The 20263-nt window shown below is 36.6% G+C and overlaps 2 protein-coding genes across 3 annotated transcripts in view; both read left to right on the forward strand.

The window, feature by feature from the left end:
- Positions 1–6556, forward strand: part of LOC144289178 (uncharacterized) — a 57842-nt gene extending 51286 nt beyond the window's left edge. Inside the window, exons 3-4 of the mRNA XM_077857426.1 lie at positions 5011–5058; positions 6419–6556. Coding sequence (XP_077713552.1) covers positions 5011–5038 — 28 coding nt within the window. The 3' untranslated portion in view covers positions 5039–5058; positions 6419–6556. The remainder of the gene's footprint in view (positions 1–5010; positions 5059–6418) is intronic.
- Positions 6557–7054: 498 nt separating this feature from the next.
- Positions 7055–16347, forward strand: LOC144289003 (hyaluronidase-1-like). Of its 2 annotated transcripts, XM_077857181.1 has the most exons (4): positions 7055–7258; positions 7937–8880; positions 12628–12717; positions 15811–16347. In XM_077857181.1, the coding sequence occupies exons 2-4, from the start codon at positions 7960–7962 to the stop codon at positions 16255–16257; spliced, it is 1458 nt and encodes a 485-aa protein (XP_077713307.1). In that variant the 5' UTR covers positions 7055–7258; positions 7937–7959; the 3' UTR covers positions 16258–16347. The 2 variants fall into 2 exon arrangements, with proteins under 2 accessions (XP_077713307.1, XP_077713308.1); XM_077857182.1 differs by lacking the exon at positions 12628–12717 and having other exon boundaries at positions 7056–7258.
- The last annotated feature ends 3916 nt before the right edge of the window (positions 16348–20263 follow it).

The raw sequence follows: 20263 nt of genomic DNA on the forward strand, positions 1-20263 counted from the left end.
CCACTACAAACTGATCCTTTTATCTCTATCCTGGTAGGTGAGAATCTTGTCTGAATTCCACAGGAGAACTATGGGTCCCTACAATGGTGGGAAACAGGGCTTTTGAGTAAAGGACAGGAAGGGCTAGGTAGGGAGAGACAGGTAGGGGTCTATGGGATCAAGCTCACAGAAATCATAAATGCAGACGTGTAAGAAAACCAGAGGTATGGGAACACACTAGATCACCCTGCCCTGTGTGTCAAGGGAGGGGTGGTGGTAGTCTTTTTTAGGACAGTCACTTGTGACCAACAAAGAATAACCAGATGCTAAAAAGAAAGTAAGGCATTAAAGATGTTATTACTAGTCCTTACTCAAACCAAGACATCACAAGAATAAAGCCACAGGCTCCTTGGTCAATTCTAAATAAGACTGTCAGTGGAGGCCCACATTAGAAATCCTGTTGGGACCTCTCTCAATCCTGAGAGCTTTTTCTGTATCTTTGCTTAATAAAACTGTTGCTTTACTCACTCTCCTTTGTCCATGAGATTCACTCTTCGACTCTGGAGACAAGAACCTTACTCTCCTGCCTTACTTTCTCCTATCTCACAACTCCTATATCCAGAACATGCAGGCTTCTGAAGGAGCCAAGAAGAGCTCGAGAGATGGTCAAGCCCAATCTCACACAATCATTGTACCTGTTCCCTCCAATCTTTGGATGCTGAAGTTCAATCTACCTAGCCCTCAAGACTATTATACCTTCTGGGGCACATGACTGACTCAGTCAGAAGAGTGTAAGACTCTTGATCTTGGGATCTTAAGTTCAAAACCCATGTTGGGCTAGAGCTTACTTAAAGAGAAAAAAAGAAGGAGAAAGAAAGAAAGAAAAGAAAGAAAGAAGAAAGAAAGAAAGAAAGAAAGAAAGAAAGAAAGAAAGAAAGAAAGAAAGAAAAAAGAAAAGAAAAAAGACTAGTATACCTCCCTTGTATTTCCCTCCAGGACTCTCCCTCTAGCCATCTCTTTCAGGGAACCTGAATTAATCTAACTGAATTTACAAATTAGAAGCCTATCTACAAGGGAGATTCATGTTTTCTTCCACAGTCCTGGGCTTCATAAAAATCAGAAATCATGTCTTCTGGACTTCTGTTCCAGTGTCCCTATCTCTGATATTAAGTGTCTGCTCTACCAGGAGCTCACAGAGAGCCCAGATATCCAGACTGCCTGATGCTACACTCTAGTGGAACAGAGTCTCTGCTCATACAAATGTGGACTAACATTTAGAGAAATCTCTGTAAAAGTGCACAGAAAAGTATTACTTTGAGGGTAATGTAAATACAATCAATCTGAATTTTTCTTTATATTCTTCCATATTCAGTACAATAATCATTAATTTTATAAGAAAGCAGCTGTTTTTTAAAAAGAAAAAAAAGTTAGCACTTGCATCTTTCTGCCTGGTATTTTAATTGAAATGTATATTTCCCTAGCCTCCCCTATTCCCAGTCTATGCACACACACACGCACACATCTGTATATATATACACAGGTCCCCACACACATTAGCCTGAGTTCTTGGACCTAAGAGACAATTTGAATCAACCTTTAACATCAAGCATGGTGTTGTGAATGTGGTAAACTGTCAAAATTCATCAAATCCAAACGTTAGTATCTCTATAAACTTTGGTGCAATGAACCAAATGTTTGCATACCCCTAAAATACATAGATTAAAATCCTAATCATTAATGTGATGGTATTAGGAGGCAAAACCTGCTAATTCACGGGTGGAGCTCTCATGAATGGGATTAGTGTCCTTATAAAAGGGACCCCAGAGAGATTTCTCCCCTTTTTTTTTTTTTTAAGATTTTATTTTTATTTATTCATGAGAGACACACACACAGAGAGAGAGAGAGACACACAGGCAGAGGGAGAAGCAGGCTCCATGCAGGGAACCTGACGTGGGATTTGATCCCCAGTCTCCAGGATCAGGCCCTGGGCTGAAGGTAGCACTAAACCGCTGAGCACCCCCACCCCCACCCCGGGCTGCCCTTTTCTCACCTTCTTTTTGCTGTGTAAGGCTACAATGAGAAATTGGCATTCTACAGCCTGGAAGAGGAACTTCACTGCAACCTGAGGGTGCTTGTATTCTGATCTCAGACTTTCAGCCTCCAGAACCGTGAGAAAAAAAAATCTCTGTTGATAAACCACCTAGTCTATGACATTTTGTTATTGCAGCCAGAACTCACTAAGCTATTTGGCCATAGCTGAGACATTATTGATCTCTTTATGTTAGTGAACTTTTACCAGACCTTATAATTTTTTGCCTTAAGCATAATCATTTCACAGATTAGGAATATAATCTATTCTCACGTCCAGAGGTGAGGGTGGGTTTTCCTAACCAGGATCTCAGAGACAAGTCTCCTCCTCCTCCTCCTCCTCCTCCTCCTTCTCCTTCTTCTTCTTTCTTCTTCTTCTTCTTCTTCTTCTTCTTCTTCTTCTTCTTCTTCTTCTTCTTCTTCATGCTTTTATTTATTTATTTATTTTAATTTGGGAGAGAGAACAGAGCACAAGTGGGAGAGAGGGGCAGATGGAGAGGAAGAAGCAGAATCCCTGCAGGGCAGAGATACCAGTGCAGGAGGACTCCATCACAGAACCCTGAGATCATGACCTGAGCCAAAGGCCGAGGTCTAACTGACAAAGCCACTCAGAGACAAGTCCCTTCTTAATCTCTGGCCTCTCTTCCCCAAGTAGTTTGGGAAGGTGGAGACAGCATGAGTCAGTAGATGCACTGTTATGTAGTAAATGGCAAGGGTAGAGAAATCACAAGTCCATTTATTTGGGTCTCTGATAATATATCTCAATGCAGATTAATAACTTTTATTTGTAGCAGTCTTACACAAGTTTTCAATCTTTAATTACATTCTCTAGCTATTTCCTTCTGGTGAATAGAAATACACCAGACTTATATATTAATCTTATATCCAGCTACCTGTTAAACTGCTTTTTTTTTTTTTTTTCAATTCTTTGTGGATCCTTTTGAGTTTTCTACATAAACAGTAATGTCTGAATATGGCAGTTTTACTTTCCTATTATGTCTGTAAAAGCAGGGGAGTGAATAAATAGAATTATACTGTTGTTGTAAAGTTATTACATTTGTGGAGCGTGGAGTATAAAATGTCAAGTGGAAAGTGAGAATTGAAAAATGGGAAACAGAAACTGTCAGGTATAAAAGGTCAAGTGTGAATAGTGATAATATTGACAGTAAATAGACATTGATGAGCTAAGTAATCCTATTGTTAGTTGTAGAACAAACATTAGCAACATAATAAGAAGAGATATGGCTAAGAAGCCAGTAGATAAAATGGAATGAGAAAAAAAAATATTCAGGTAATCCAAAAGAAGGCAAGAAAGGCCTAACAGATCAACAAAAAAGAGAAGATGTAGAATGAAAATAAGTAGCCATATTAGAGACTTAAATCAACTATGCTGAGAATTACATTATGTGCAAATGGACTAAACACATCAGTTAAAAGGCAGAAATTGTTGGACTGTGTTAAAAAAAAAAAGCAAGTCTCAACTGTGTGCTACCTACAGGAGAAACACTTTATTTTATATATATATATATATATATATATATATATATATATATATATATATATATATATACTTAGATTTTATTTACTTATTTGAGAGAGAAAAACAGACAGCATGTGCAGGAGAGGCAGAGGGGAGAGGGAGAAAGAGAATCTCAAGCAGACTCCACATTGAGGGTGGAGCCTGAGATAGGGCTGGATCCTAGAACCCTGAGATCAGGATCTGAGCAGAAATCAAGGGTGGACACTTAACTGACTGCACTACCCAGATGCCCCAGGAAAAACATTTTAGATAAAAAGATACAGACAGCCTGGAAGTAAGAGGAAGGGAAAAGATACGGTGCTATGAAAACAGTAAGCATAAGAAAACTGGAGAAGCTATATTAATATCAAAATAGACTTCCTGACAGAGTACTGTAAAAGATAAAGAGGTTATTACATAAAATAAAAGGAACAAAAAATAGGAAGACATAGCAATGTAAAATATGCATCCACCTGTTATATTATGATTTATAGTAAGAAATGTTATTGATCTTTGGTTGTCATTGCCCTTTTTGGCCAGAACTGCTAAAACCCTTGCAATTTCCCTTGAGGAGAGGATGAAAGGTGTCTCTTGTTATGGTAATGAGGTGACTTTGGAGGCACCTAAGGTTACCAGGGGAACCAGTCCGTGATGAGAGGGTTGGAGTATTCAGTCCCACAAGTTTAGAGAGCAGTTCTCAAGGATTCAGCTTGGTATAAAAGCCTCAGCCCAGTGCTCCTTGTGTTTAAGAAACTGGAAGGGACAAGATAGTCCAGCTATTCCATATGAAGTCCTTTCGTTGCTGATGTTATGGTTGTTCTACAGTTACCCCTGCTCTGGACCTTTTTTGGGGAAAATAATGTTGTTCTGAAGTGGCTCTAAAACCATAATGGCCTGCATAAGTAAATCCAAGTTTATGCTTCAAGATGACAAAATTGAGATCTAAGGACAACCAATCACAAACAGCCAACTAGGCCTTTAAGCTATAGCCAATCAATAATTGCCTTGCTTTACTTTCACCTTCACCTCATAAAAGTCTTTCCCAGAGCTCCTATCAGAGTTCTTTTAAGCACTTCTAGTTTGGTGCTGCCCAATTCTAATTGGTTTTTGTTCAAAAGAACTCTTAAAATTTTAAATATGCCTCAGTTTCTCTCTTAACAGTTCACATAATTTCTTTTACCCAAATTTAAAGCCTATATGATAAATAGCAACTTCCCTACTTATTTCTGGGGAAAGTATAAATCTCATAAGCTTTTCAGAGAATTTTGTTACTTCCCTCTTTTTTGGTACAGAAATTTAAATAACTTGAATTTGACTTAGGTTGTCATTTCATTAGAAATTGGAAATATGGGTAAATTTGAGCAAAATACTCTATTGAATCAAATCGGCTTTAATCACTCTTTCTCTTCTTTTTCGTTTTACAGAACTATAGCTCTTTCTCTGAGAAAATAAAAACCATAAATAACCGGCAGGTAAGAAAAATAAGTACAAAACCTATTCTAAATGCTTTCAACAGGGCTCCAATTTTCACTCAAACAAGACCTCAGCTTGAGAGAAAATTTCATCTTTGCCCGAATGGCCCACAACGTATTTTAAGAGGTTCTAAAGAATAGTCACAAACTTTTTTTTTTTTAAAACTGGATGCCTGCCCTCAGGCCAATGCTTTATTTTATTTTATTTTATTTTTAATTATTTATTTATTTGAGATAGAGCAAGAGAGCATGTGCAGGGGTAGGGGAGCGGTAGGAGAGGGAGAGGGAGAAGCAGGCTCCTCACTGAGCAGGGAGCCTGATGAAGAGTGGGGATCAAGCCCTGAGCTGAAGGCACTTAACTGACTGAACCACCCAGGTCCCCCTCATTTCTTTTTTTAATTTAAAATAATCTCTATACCTAACCTGGGGCTTGAACTCAGGACCTGGAGATCAAGAGTCACATGTACTGCTGACTGAGTTAGCCAGGTGCCCCTAAACTTTTGTTGGTTTAAAATTATAAACCCCAGAGAGATTTTTTACTGGATCCTAAGTTAATAATGTATTATCATAACAAGCTTAGTGATTAGTCATTTTATCATGTGTAAAAAAAATACATCTCTCTGGGAGACATCACAAGATTTGCTATCATTGAGTGGAAAGAATAAAATCCCCAATCATAATGAATTTGGACTCTAATATATGTACACATACACACCTATATTTAGAACCATCTTAATAAGTCCACATTTCAGTTGAAGAAAATGTATAACAAAAGCATGGTAAAACCGTATCTTTCTCACCTTTGACACAGTTCTTGGCAGAATTGAAAACAGAGACCACAGAACTCTGAATGCTATTGGCAAAATGACCCCCTGTCCCCCTACTTCTCACTGCAAATACCTAAGATACCAATAACAAGTAGGTTTTCATTGGAACTGATTATTAACCTCCCTTTAAAAGCCCATCAGAACTCATTCCGTCACGCCTTTAATGCATAAAACCCAAACTCCCAGGTTATTTTTATCACTTGTATTTTCCTCTCTGTATCGTCTCATTGAGCCAAATTCACATCACTCCCTGGTCTGGCAAAACTGTCCGTTATGTCCTCTGTAACTGAGAATCTGCAATCTCCTACATCATACAAAGGATTCAGGCAGCCACACAGCTTCCCCCCACCCCCCACCCCCCCAGTCCAGACCTTAAGCCACAGTTTTTATAGTCAGGGGCATGGTGGTGAGGTCAAAGGGCAGTTATCTAAAGTGGTACCACCTGCACATCATAGGCTCTCTACTAGTTATCTAATGTGGAGCCTTCCAGGCACCACTTTAGGGAGATTAGAACAAGTCTTCCCATGTTCCAGGCAGGGCTTACATTAACTTCCATGGGGCCTGGAACAATAGCCCCAAAGGAGGCATGAACAAGATGGAGGACCAGAGATGGAGTCAGTGTCATCAGCACTCCTACAGATTCGTTGAACAAAAAACAAAGTGCATGTAGGTATGTGTATATATGCATGGATGTAGGTTATAAGTCAGAAAATTTCGATCTAGCTTTATATTCTGAGTAATAAAAATCGCTAAAAAATGGAATAAAATCTCAGTAAGCATCATGGGGAAAGAATTAATTATATTTAAAAATTCATTGTTTAATAATGCATAATTTTGTTTCTATAATAGAAGTTAATTACAAAATGCATGCCAGGGCCCAAGATAATGCCAAAGTCTTTACAAACTAAGGTGCTATTTTGCCAGAGTTAACATATGATTTTGGCTGGCATCATTTCTTGCATTTAATATATTAAATAAAGACAGCAAGAACTACACAAGATGTATGACTCTCAAAAAGATACTGAGTCTAATTACATCAGAGAAAAATCTGTGATTCCTTTATGTAAAACTATACATGATAAAATAATTTTGATATATAACTTCAACTCTACTGCTTTCTAAATGAGATCTCATTGGCTGGAATGTGTCATTTATTAGGCAGTCTTCATATTCTGGGAAGATTCTTTGGCAGTTTTTGGTCAACTGACTATTTAGAAGGGATTTTAAAGAGCAAAGTTTCATTGGGATTTAACTGCTGAAAAGACAGTCTAATATCTTGATGAGAAAACCATGAATTTAAAGAACTAATACATGTTTTAAGGCTTATTTATGTTCCTGAGAGAAGACAGCACCAAATCCATAGTCAATAGCAGGTAAATGTCATGTCTGTTTTGTATTCTAGCCTGTGCTAAATCCAAGGGTGATTGCTTTCTTTTATAAACAAAACAGATAAAGAAGTAGACAAATCTTTGAGGCCAGTGCATTTCAAGTAGCAAGAAAAGTATTGCTTATTGCTGATATTAGTTCTTTTTAATTCTAATTAATAGTTGTTAAAATGTCAATATTTGTTAATTTTTAACAGGGCATATTCTTGGTCACTTTTCCAGTAATCAAGGAGCTATGGCAAACCATTCATACTTTTATTTCCTAGTTTCCCTTACAACCAAAGTTTTGTCTATACAGGATGATTTATATCAATGTAGTCAAGAATAATAGGAAATTAAAACCAGAATACCTCACAGGTAGAGTTGACATAACTGAGAATTTGTGTGAAGATTTTTACTTTAGTTTTTATTCATTGGATTTTGCTTTCACATTTCTAGTGTTAAAAAAAAAAGTTTCATTTTCTCTCCCCTTGTTCAAATGAAACTATAAATTAGGCCTAGATATCAATAAACCTCATAAATCTATAAAAAAATTGGTCTATCATTTAAAGAATAGCTTGAACACCACTGTGAGTTTACTTCATTTGCTACTCACTGTGTAATATGAAACTAAAGGGGCATTTGACTCCATCACGTCTAATGATTTTTCCTTTTCTTATTTTTAAGGAGACTGCTGTAATGGTGAAAAAATGTGTAACCCATGGGTAGCATGGTTAGGAGTGCTGTTGCCCTTGATCAAGTTCACTCATTCAGTCCTCAAACCAGCACTGCCTCCAGTGATCAAGAACCAACCTTTCAACATTTTCTGGGCTGTCCCAACAATGCAGTGTCAACATTTCTTCAACGTGGATTTGAATCTCCAGTTATTTAATATTATATCAAATCCTTTAGAGACTCAGAAGGGATCAACAATTGCCATATTTTATCCAAATGAATTAGGGTATTATCCTTATTTCTCTCAAGATGGAAAACCCTTTAATGGAGGGATACCACAGAATATAAGTATTCCTAAACACCTCAAGAAGACAACTGATGACATTGCAAAAGTTGTCTCTTGGTGGAGATCAGAAGGTCTTATTATCATTGACTGGGAGAGCTGGAAACCTCAATGGGATAGAAATTGGGGCAATAGACTAATATATAAAAACCACTCCTTAGCCTTCACTAGAAACCTCCATCCTGACTGGTCAGAAATGAAAGTGAAAACAGTTGCCCAACAGGAATTTGAAAATTCTGGGAAGAATCTTATGAGCACCACTCTCACACTGGCTTTAGAAATGAGACCAAAGTGCTTATGGGGCTTTTATCTTTACCCAGACTGTTACAATTATGATTATAGGATAAATCCACAAATGTACACAGGTAAATGCCCAAATGATGAAATTTTACGCAATGACCAACTCCAGTGGCTTTGGGAAAAAAGCACAGCACTTTATACTTCAATATATTTGGATAAAATATTGAAGTCAAGTTTAAATGCTCTGAAATTTGTTCATTATCGAGTTAGGGAAGCCATGAGGATTGCTAAAATGGCTAGACATGACTATGTTTTGCCAGTTTTTATTTTTTCCAGACCATTTTATGTGCATAGTATTGAAGCTTTGTCACAGGTAAGAAAAAGTACAGTCATTCACCTAAAAATAGAAATTTAGTACAATGACTATATAAAATCTGTGAAAAAATGTTTTAGTATAATTATTTCCCTTAATAATAGAACACGATTTTATTATTAAAGGTATATATTTCTTCAAATGTCAAGCTAATTCTGAAATAGTATCACTGACAATTAGATGTTTACTTGGTTTTAAGATGATGATTCTTATCAGCTTAGCATTTTCAGGGTTTTCCTGCAGAACAGTTGTTAGGCTTGAGTTAAATGATGCAACAGATTAATTTTAGCCCTGCAGAAATTTCAGAATCAGCTTTTTAATGTGAAATAGTAGCAGCAATTTTTCAAATCTAAAGCATACAGAATAAACCTTGGGTAAGCAATTAGTTTCTGTTATACTGCCTTTTTATGTTTTAATTGTTCATTGCCAAATAGTAGATTCTATTGATTTTATGTTTAAGAGTCTACAAAGTGATCTAGTGGCCAGTGTCAAGGTGTTAAAAATGGTTTATGAAATAGATATTTAGTCCTTAGACTTGACACAGAGTAGGAAGCATAAAGAGGTTGGAATGAGCTGGTTTGGAAGATAATGGTTTGAAGACACTTGGAAGTATTCAAGCTTTAGCTAGATTGTCATTTAGATAGAACATTGTTATAGGACTTCAATCATTGGATAAATAGATAAGAAAAGCTTGAAATCTCCATCCATACCTGTGAGACCACAGCTCTCTTATCCCACTACCCAACACTATCCAATGGCAGAGCCATTGGATAGACTTCCTAGACCACTTGTCTGAAATGAGGAAACCTAAAAGCAGTATCAATTCTCCCTCAAATATTTCAGAATAAATATCTATTGACCCAAATGCTATTGGTTAGACTTGACATTTCTATCATTGAAGGATTACTCATTAGTGGGATGTTCATTCAATAAGTTTAGGAGGAAAAGAATCACAGCATTTTGACAAAAAGCTGGAGGATCTCAGAAGTGTCTAATCCACCTCTCACCCAAACATGGATTCTTACCTGGCCTCTGCTTCAGCACTTTTTAATGGGGCTCTCCCTATTCCAGAAGAAAAACTGCCATTTGGGGACAATGTTAATTCACAGAAAGTTCTTGAGTATGTTCAGTCTACTCTTCCCCTGGAAAACTTCATACCATTAATTCTACTTCTACCTTCCGGTGCAATCTAGAATACATAAATCCTTTTTTCAAAAGTCAGGTCCCCAGGTATTTGAATACATCAGTTATACCTACCCAAGTCTTCTCAATAAGTTGTTCCTCAAGTAATTGGTCTCAACTCAAGTCACTTTCTGAAATCCTTTTAGGAAAAAGACTGGGTTATATTTATTATTCCAAAATTATTTATTGAGTGACTATACTGTGTTATTATATTATTAATAATAACAGTAATAATATTATTAATGTTAATAATAAAAATGGTAGAAACTAATAATAGTCCATATAGTTAGATAGTTTGTCTTGATAGAAAATGACAGAATGAGGGTGCCTGGGTGGCTCAGTTGGTTAAGTGTCTGCCTTCAGCTCAGGTCATGATCCCAGAGTCCTAAGGTAGAGTTCCTCATCAGGCTTCTTGCTCGGGTGGGAGCCTGCTTCTCTCTCTCCCTCTGCCTGCCTCTCTCCTTGCTTATGCTCTCTCTCTCTCTCTCTCTCTCTCTGTCAAATAAATGAATAAAATCTTAAGAAAAGAAAGACAATGAGAGAATGATATGAGCCACATTTTAATGAAAGTCTTGTTCATAACCTTTTCTTTTCTTTTCTTTTCTTTTTTTTTTTTTTTTTTTTTTTGTGCTATTAGACTTCTGATGTAAATTACGGGCTAAGTATCACCTCTGAGCTCTACTTCAGGAATCAATAGACCACATAATCTACTCACTAAAAACCAAAGAATTAATCTGAGTATTATAATGAAACATTTTCATACTATGCTATTGCCTTCATCAATCAACAAATGATATGGGTCTTCTTTCCCTATTGTCTAAATAACGTAACTTTTCAATGAAATAATTTAAAATACCAACTTTGTTTGATATTTTCTTTCAGAAGTGTCTCAATTTAAGTGAGAGACTTGATTTCCATTTAAGGAATGTGATACTAGCTAGTAAAATAAAAGGATGGTTTTCTTTCTTGTTGTATTACCTATATAAATTAAAGAAAATAAGCTCTAGTATTACTGGAGACATCCCAAAATGCCAGGATGCTTTGTAGTGGCATGGCCGTTTTCTCATCCTAATTTTTGAACATTGTGTCTTTGCACCAGATCTCTGGTTCTCCATACCTTGGAGGGAGGGGAACAATGGAGATTCCTTCATCTATCATCTTCTCTGTTCCATCTCCCCTTATTCCTTGCTTCTTTGTTCTTAATCTGTAATCATAAACATAATGTCCTCAGGTCTTGGTAAATTATAATCTACTTAATCACTCAGCTTGAGAGTCATTTGTATCCTCTCTTCTTTTTCCATTATCCAATAGATAACAAAATCTTAATTTTCAAATCACTTTCAGCCTGTCCCCTCTGCTTTATAAGGACTGACATTGCCTTTGTTGAGACCCTCATCATTTCTCATTGAGCAGTGTCCATCACTTCCTAATAGGTGTCCCTTGCTACCATGTTGACTTCCTCCTCCAATACATGTTTTATGTGACAGCCAAAAACATCTATCGAAGTTGCAAATTTGTGGCTTTCCGGTACTAAAATTTTTTTCATAGTCCTAATAATTTAAAATAGCATAAAATAATTCTTTGTATTTGGATCCTACTTATATACAAAGATTTAGATTCCTTCACTTCTTCCCAAATCCCCTGTGCTTTACCATAAGAGTTACTGGCAGCTCTCTGAGTTGATTGTATTTTTCTACATTGGAAACTCTGCCCTTATTATTCCTACTGTACACAAAATTCTGCTCTCTCTAATCAGTCTTACAAATTTTTACTAATTTCCAAAGACATATCTGAAATCTGAACTCCTGAAGGAAGCTTTACCAGACTCCTCCATATAGCATTAGCAGTACCTCTAATCTATATGTCTAGTGGGACAATATAGAATTTAATTTATTACACTATAATTACTTGTTTTTTTATCACAGCAAACTTTGTTCTCTTTATTATTATTATTATTATTATTATTATTATTATTAATTATTATTCAGTGTTAGAGGTAGTATAACATCAAAGTTAAGAGTTCCAGCAAATTAGGGGCACCTGGGTGGCTCAGAGTTGGAGCGTGGGCCTTTGGCTCAAGGTGTGATCCTCGGATCCAGGATCGAGTCCCACATCCGGTTCCTAGCAGGGAGCCTGCTTCTCCCTCTGCCTATGTCTCTGCCTCTCTGCCTATGTCTCTGCCTCTCTCTCTGTTTCTCATAAATAAATAAATAAATAAAATATTAAAAAAAAAGAGTTCCAGCAAATTATAATTACTTGTTTATATGTCTGCTTCAACCATCACACTAAGAGCTCCGTTGAGGACAGGAACTGGAATCTATTTCATTTTTATATTCTCGGTGTCTAGAAAACTGCCTGGAACATTATAAATATTTATCAAATCAAACTAAGTATCCAAGGCAGAATTACTTTTTCTAATTCTGCTCTACAGACCATCATTTCAAAAACAAGGATAACATTATCAGTGTGTTTTTCACCACTATTGATGGGTTGAGTCTTATCACTGAAATGTCAATGCCTAAATTTAGTTTGGCAGAAACTATTTGTGGTACTTCTCTTTTTTAGGAAGATTTAGTACATACAATTGGTGAGAGTGCCGCATTGGGGGCAGCAGGAGTAATATTGTGGGGAGGATTTGAATATTCTGATTCAAAGGTAAGCAGTGATTTCTCTGTCAGCATCGTGAATATATGCTAGATATTATTTTTTGTTTTAATTTTTCACATCAGAGGCAAATAGTTATCTGCTCGCATGACTTTAAGTTTAAGGAATATAGGGACTAACATTGCTTGAGCACCAGTTCTGTACCAACCACTCTGTTTAGCAGTAGCATGGAAAGAGCACAGGTTTTCCATTCAGACACCCCTAAAGGAGAACTCAATTTTCATGTTCTAGAAGTGTAATCTTGGGCAAATCAATTAACCTTGCTGAGTCTCAGTTTCTCCACCTAAAAATAATACCTACTCTGCAGGGATTTCAGTAAATGCAATGATATAATTTATATGTGACAAAGAGAAAGAATACTAAATTTAAAAAATATTATTTCATCTACACTAAGGAGGATGGCTTTTCTAAAAATGGCTCTTTATTGCCTGATTAATAATGATAGAAATGCTTGTGGGAGGAAAAATTGTATGTATACAAAGGTTTATTAACAATCTGCTCTTGAGAGTAGTACATACACAAAATAACTATTATTTTCCACAACTGACTTTGAACATGTTCTATTGGTTACCTGTCGCACTGCCTAAGTGAAAATTCTGAGCCACAGCTTTTCCTCACTTCAAGGTATGAACAGATAGTCTCATTTTCAGATATTAAAACATCCAGTCTCATAAAACATAAAAACAGCCAGCATTTTTCATTCAGCATGACATGAATCAGAATCAGCATGGTGGAGCCGGTAAGAGTAGGAGGCCTGAGGTTGGGTTGCTTGGGGTCCAGTGCTTGCTTTTTGTCACCTGCTAGCCATGTGACCTTGAGCAACTCGTTGACTCTACAATTTCTTTATCCGTAAAATAGGGAAAGTAATAGTATCTGTCTCATTGGGCCATTATGAGAATTGCATCATAACATATATAAAGCACTTAAAACAGTGCCTGGGGTGGCATATGTGCCAGGTATGTGTTGGCTATTATTATCTGGATTAACATTTCCAGTCCTTTGTCCACACACCCCACACTTAGGTCCTAGGTATGGGGAAGAGGAATATGGGGCAATTTCTTTGTCCATTGCTTTAAGGATGGGTGTGAGAGACTGGGTTGGGGAGGAGACAAAGCGGGCAATGTGATTTTTATTTATCTGGAGGCATTTATAACTATTTTTGTTTTTCGAAGTTCTTCTCCCACATGGGGTCTAGCTCTTTCTCTCATGAGAGGTCACTGCGGTTTGGTTAGAGACACCCCCAGTTTGCACACAACACCCACCCCCCCAGGGCTTTGGTCCTGAGGCACTGGAAAGAGGAAACTGGCATATTCTCAGATGGGGAAGGCTGCCAGAGTTGCAGGCTGGCAAGAGGATCAGGAGATCAGATTGGAGCGTAAGTTTGAAATGCTTGTGAAGCATGCAGGTGGAGATGTCACATAGGTAGGTGGGTATGCAATTGGTTCAGGGATAAAGTCTGGGAAATACACATTTGGGAGTTCTATTTAAAGCAAGGATATAGGGTGGAAATATCCAGAGAAGTACAGCTAGAGAAGAGAAGGGGTCTAAGAATTAAGCCTAAAGTACTCCTGTGCTCAGAGGCAGGAAAGATGAGCAGGTGCTAGTAGAGGGCACTATGAAGAAACATTCAGTGAGGTAGAAAAAAACCAGGAGGGTATGATGTTCTGGAAGTTGGGACAGAACAGGAGATGCCTAAGTTGAACTGGATTGTATTTACCTGTGTTCTCTGCTCTCCGTGATTACAGTCTTCCCCCAATCTTTTTCTCTCTCCCTTTTTTATTCAATGGTTTGCTTGTTTTTATTTTATTCCATCTGTCCTGAAAAACTCCTCAGATAAGGAGTCTTATTTTGATTAAAAATAGCATTTTACCCTAAATATAACATGAAGCTAGCTTAGATTGATGTCCCTGGACCAAAAACATTACACACCGGATTTTCAGCACTTGTTCCTGCCCAAAGTGATACCTTGTTTAACCACCTGTCTTTAGGAGCTTTATTCTGCTTATGCCTTTCCACTGGAACCCTGTAAGTCCTTAGGAGATGCATTCACAGTGCTGGTGCCTCTTCTCATTGAGAAAACATCCCACTGTTTTACATTAATTGGACTTTAATTATGGGCCAGTGTTCATATTGATCAAAATAATTGAAGTGCTAACAGAGAATTCAATGTATTTTATTAATAGATCTACCAGGATTTTCCCAAGGTTCTTTCGATATGGATCAAGGCAGGAATTTATCAAGGTTCTAGCCAGATTCTTTTGGGCTAGCTGATGATATCATGTCAATTAGTCCAGGCTATCCTAGCAAGATCAACAGGAGAAAATGTATCCTAAAGTCACATCAGTGACATGTAATGGCAACTTGTGAGAAGACTACCTTCCTCACTATCATTGGACCCTATATGCTAATACAGGTGACTTGGACATTTGGTTATAAATAATGATCTTTTATATTGTACCTACTACACCCTGACTGATAGATAAAGTATGCTGTATTTATACCATAAATACCGAATTACAGCTAAAATGAAAAAACAGACCTATATATATCAACATGAAACAAAAATCTTGAAAATGTTAGGTTTAAAAGGCAAGTTACAGAAAATAAAAATCTCTAATGATATAAATTTATGTGAAAGTTTAAAAACAAGATAATATTATAACTGCTCATAATTACATATATGTGTGAAGATTATATATATATATATATATAAAAGTTATAAAAACATGGATGCAAAGACGACTACCCCCCCTTGACTTCAGGAGGACTGTTACATCGGTTGAGGTAGGGAGATGAATGGCATAACTTGGCAGTCTTAGAAAAATCTGACCTATAATATTAATGTATATTAAGTATTGGTACTGAAGATATTTCACAATTAAAGTTAAATTTAAAATAATCCTACCATATTAGTGATGATCTTTTCAAAGTGTTACTACAACTATCTCTTTATATTAATTCCCAGTTAAAGACCTGGGTCTTCCTCCTCAGCTCTACCAAATACAGGTTTCAGGTATGAGTACTACCTGCATAACAGAATCACATTTTGAGAGTGATGTAAATGGATCTCTGTTTTTCCTACAGGAGAGCTGCTTATCTGTGCAAAAGTCCATCCAAGGGCCATTGGGCCATTATGCTGTTAATGTGACATCTGCAGCCAAATTCTGCAGTCAAAGTCTATGTAACAATAATGGAAGGTGTATCCGAAAAACACCTGAATCCTCCTCCTATCTGCATATGCCTGAAAGTAGCACTAAGAAATACATCCTAAATAAGAGTTTCAGATTCATCATTTCTTCAACCAGTAAACTGAAGACAACAAAGGTCATGAAGAATGGATTTGTGTGTCATTGCTATTATGGCTGGCAGGGAGAATCTTGTCAGCAACCCTCTTCAGATATCTTGAGAGGGAAGAATAAGGCTCCAAGGACTAGCTTTATTGTACCAGTTTTTCTCAGCACGACCTTATCTGTGATTCTATGGAATGTTATCACCTCCTCTTACAACGTCAATTTTTCCTTGAAATACTGAAGAGTAAAAAAGGCTGCTTTTCTTTCCTTTAACGTTAAGATACTCCTAAAATATTATTGGCTTTAAAGTAAAAATAATTTTTTAAAGGGATCATTGGCTCCATTCCTTGCTAGAGGGATTATTTTATTGGGCACTTCTTTCATGCTAGGCACTAGGGATGGGGAAGTGAGTGCACGGAAGTCCCCACCCCTGGGGAACTGAGATTTGCGGGAGAAACTGAACAATAATAAGTAAACAATAAATAAATACATATATATTCAATGAAGGTAAGTGGGTGGAAAATAATAAAGCAGGGTGAAAGGAGAAGGGGTGTGTGGAGGAGCACTGGAAATTATATGTAAACAAATAAGCCCCCTGTGAGAGGACCTGAAGACAGAGGCAGATCGCTAATTACATCCATGTTCTTGGAATGGGGAATATGGAAGAGCAAAGGCAAAAACCAGTAAGTGGGGGACGCCTGGATGGCTTAGCGGTTGAGTGTCTGCCTTCAGCTCAGGGCCTGATCCTACTCAGAAGACTGAGTCGCCAATTGGGCTCCCTCCAAGGAGCCTACTTTTACCTCTGCCTATGTCTCTGCCTCACTCTGTATGCCTCATGAATAAATAAATGAATAGAATCTAAATAAAACAAAAAACAAACAAAAAAACAAAACAAAAAACAAACAAACAAAAAAACCCAAAACAAAAAACCATTAAGTGGGAGCAGAAGTGGAGTAATTCTGGACATCAAGAAGGCCAGTGTGGCTGCTGCAGGAGGAAGAAGAGGGGAAGTGGAGAGTAAGGTCATTAACTTTGTAAGAGCTAAGAGTCTGAGCAAAGGTACCTTTTTTTTTTTTTTTTTTTTTTAATAAAGACAAATTTCTGGAGGAAAGCTGGTCAAATAAGATATAATATCTACATTTAAAAAATAAAGACACACAAGTTGGATAGAAACAAGAGCATCTTTTAGGAGTAGATGGGTATTGTTACAATGTTCTTGAGACTCCCAATCATTTATAACAAATTGGAAACTTTAAATTAGGTCATATGGAATATGGCACACACAATAAGCTAAAGAAGGCAAACAGTATGTTCTAGCTACTTGTGCTCCAAGGATTGGGAATTTCTAAGTAATTCTAGTGACCTCAGGATACCAAGTCATAGGGCAAGAGGGAATCTATGCTGAATTCTGTTGGGTTCAATTTTATCAGAAGTATCACTAGAGCTCTTAGAAATTGATTTGGCAATCATCCTTATCAGAAGGTAAATCTTAGTAGACTCCTATAAAATGGAATTTGTATAAGAAATTCTTTGATATTTGTTGCTTTCTTAAAGTATACTATATCTAAGCAATTCATTTCCTTTTAACTCTTGATGCATGGTAAATGATTTGAAAAATTCATTTGGTCACTTGGGCTGACCCAGTTATAATCCAGATTAATGTCTTTTATAAAGGCTCAAAAGAGATTAATAGTATTAATAAGTCTGACACTTTCCAAATATTGCATTTTCACATGTATGAAATGTGGCATATATAGAGAGTGTGGATAGGTCGATCATACTCAGATTTGGACTTCATTTATTCATTTGTTCATTCATTTTCAGGAGAAGTAGAAATTGAGGCAGTGAAATAGAGTAAATCGGATTGAGAGCTATTTGTTAAATTCCTCTATTTTGTTAGTATTCTGCTACACCAAGGCTGAAATTACAACCATTCAATCCCTTTACCCAAACAGGAAATGGTTGTTTTTTTTGTTTGTTTGTTTTTTGTTTTGTTTTTTTTTTTTTGAAATGACTATCAAAGTTGGTACTAAGGCATGATAAGTGAAAAGGAATGGCTCTTATCCTTACAATGATGTTTTAAACTTTTATCTATCAAGGTTTTGATATGCAATGAATCCCCCTAAAGCAGGAAAAGGCAAATATTAATAAGTTTTGAAAAATATTTTATTTATTTATTCATGAGAGACAGAGAGAGAGGCAGAGACACAGGCAGAGGGAGAAGCAGGCTCCATGCATGGAGCCCAGTGTGGGACTCGATCCTGGGACTCCAGGATCAAGCCCTAGGTGGAAGGTAGGCACTAAACCGCTGAGCCACCCAGGGATCCCCTATTAATAAGTTTTATCACCAGTTTGAAGAAGAAGAAAGTAAGATAAGGAGAGAATAAAAGGTATAGCCAATTTTACCTACTAATCAAGAAATAAAAAGTAAGGATACACATCACTGCTCTCTACTGTTTAAACTTACAGTGCTTCCAAAGTAATCTGGGAATAAAAATTAAGGTAGATGAAAGAGAAAGGGAAAACATATAGAAAATACATTGAAAAAAACAGGAAATATCCCAAATCTATAACTCACAGAAAATCATTTTTCTCTGAATACAGAATGTTAAATTTTATGCCAGTTAAAATTATTTTAAATATTTTATTTATTCATGAGATATACAGAGAGAGAGGCAGAGACATAGGCAGAGGGAGAAGTATGAGCCCCATGCAGGACCCGATTCCGAGGACCCCAGGATCACAAGCGAGCCAAAGGCAGACACTCAACAACTGAGTCACCCAAGAGTCCCGTTATGTCACTTAAATTTAATAGCAAGCAAAAGAAACTAAGACCCAAGGAACTACCATATTTCTAATAACCGATTCTTCAAAATTTTGTTTTGTAAAAAAAAAAAAAATTGCTCAAGTTAAAAACAAACTATAATATTTTGCTTTGTTGTAATTTATTTTGACTTACATAATTTTGGGTTTCCAAACTATAATACTTAGTCAACTATCTCATAAAGATGGGAAGTCATCAATTATGTCCAATTCAAAGACAAACATGCACCTCTCTATTTTCCTTGTAAAAGATCAAAATTTAACTCTATTCCTATGCTATGATAATTCATCAAGAGACATTAATAAAGGATACAGCAATAAAAATAGCTTATAAGTACTACAAATCACTTTAGTAAATGAAACATATTTTCCCAGATGATAAGTAGTCCCCATTAGAAACCCAAAAAGCATCCATCTCTCTCCTGAATAGCCTGAACAATGACACTTTGTCTCTTCAGGGAAGTGTTGTTTCTTACCACTCATTAATCGTTCAAAAATCACAGTACCTTTTCTTTGAACACAAACTTTTTGATCACATTCTTGTTTTTTTTCCAGTGTCTTAATTGTTTCACACCACAATTGGATGGAATGTGTGTCTTCATCTCAGAAACAGAATGTTGTCATTATACTTTCTGGTCCTCAGTAAATTCACGTCATCATCTTCATTTTAAATTAGAGATATTCTTTCAAGGCCTTGTAGATTTCCCTTTTAATTTAGACTCTTATCTTTAGCTCAGGATAATTTTCTTGCATTATTTTTCCATGGTTTCCTTTCTTCCATTCTCTCTATCCATTTATGAAAGTACTATTAGATGGATCTTAGGTCCAGATCTACACTAGATGTTGTTTTCCTTTCCAGGATTCTGAGTCTTTGTCTTTTTTCCTTTGTATTATAGATTCACCCACCTTTTCTTCTAGGATATTAGTTAAGTTTCATCATACTTTTAATTCCAAAGAACTCTTTATTGGGGGTGGAAGGAAATCACTCCTTTTTCATAATAGCCTTGTTTTGGTTTGTGGATTTGATAGCTTCCTGAATCTCTCTGAGAATATCAATTGGATTTTTTTTTTAAATTGTAGCTGTTGTTAAGTGTAATATTCTGTTCCACTGTCTCTAAGATCAGTTGTTCCCTTTATTCATTTCTTCTCTTCCATACTGTTCATGTGTATTGAATGTTTGGCGATCCTTGGTCATCTATTTCTATTTATGAAGGACCAGCATGATAAAAAATACTGTCACAGGGATTTCCCATCCCCCCATTTCTCTGGGCATATTTACTTAACAAGATTCTTATGTGGGATAGGAGAATGGACTGCATGTGGACAGTGAAAGGGGCTGAGGCATGTTCAGAATCTGACAAATCAGATTCTGTCTGGAGCATGTAATTAGAAAGTAGGCAAGTCTGGAAGGAACCCTCATAATT

Source organism: Canis aureus, chromosome 18, assembly GCF_053574225.1.
Source record: "Canis aureus isolate CA01 chromosome 18, VMU_Caureus_v.1.0, whole genome shotgun sequence".
Classification (NCBI taxonomy): domain Eukaryota; kingdom Metazoa; phylum Chordata; class Mammalia; order Carnivora; family Canidae; genus Canis; species Canis aureus.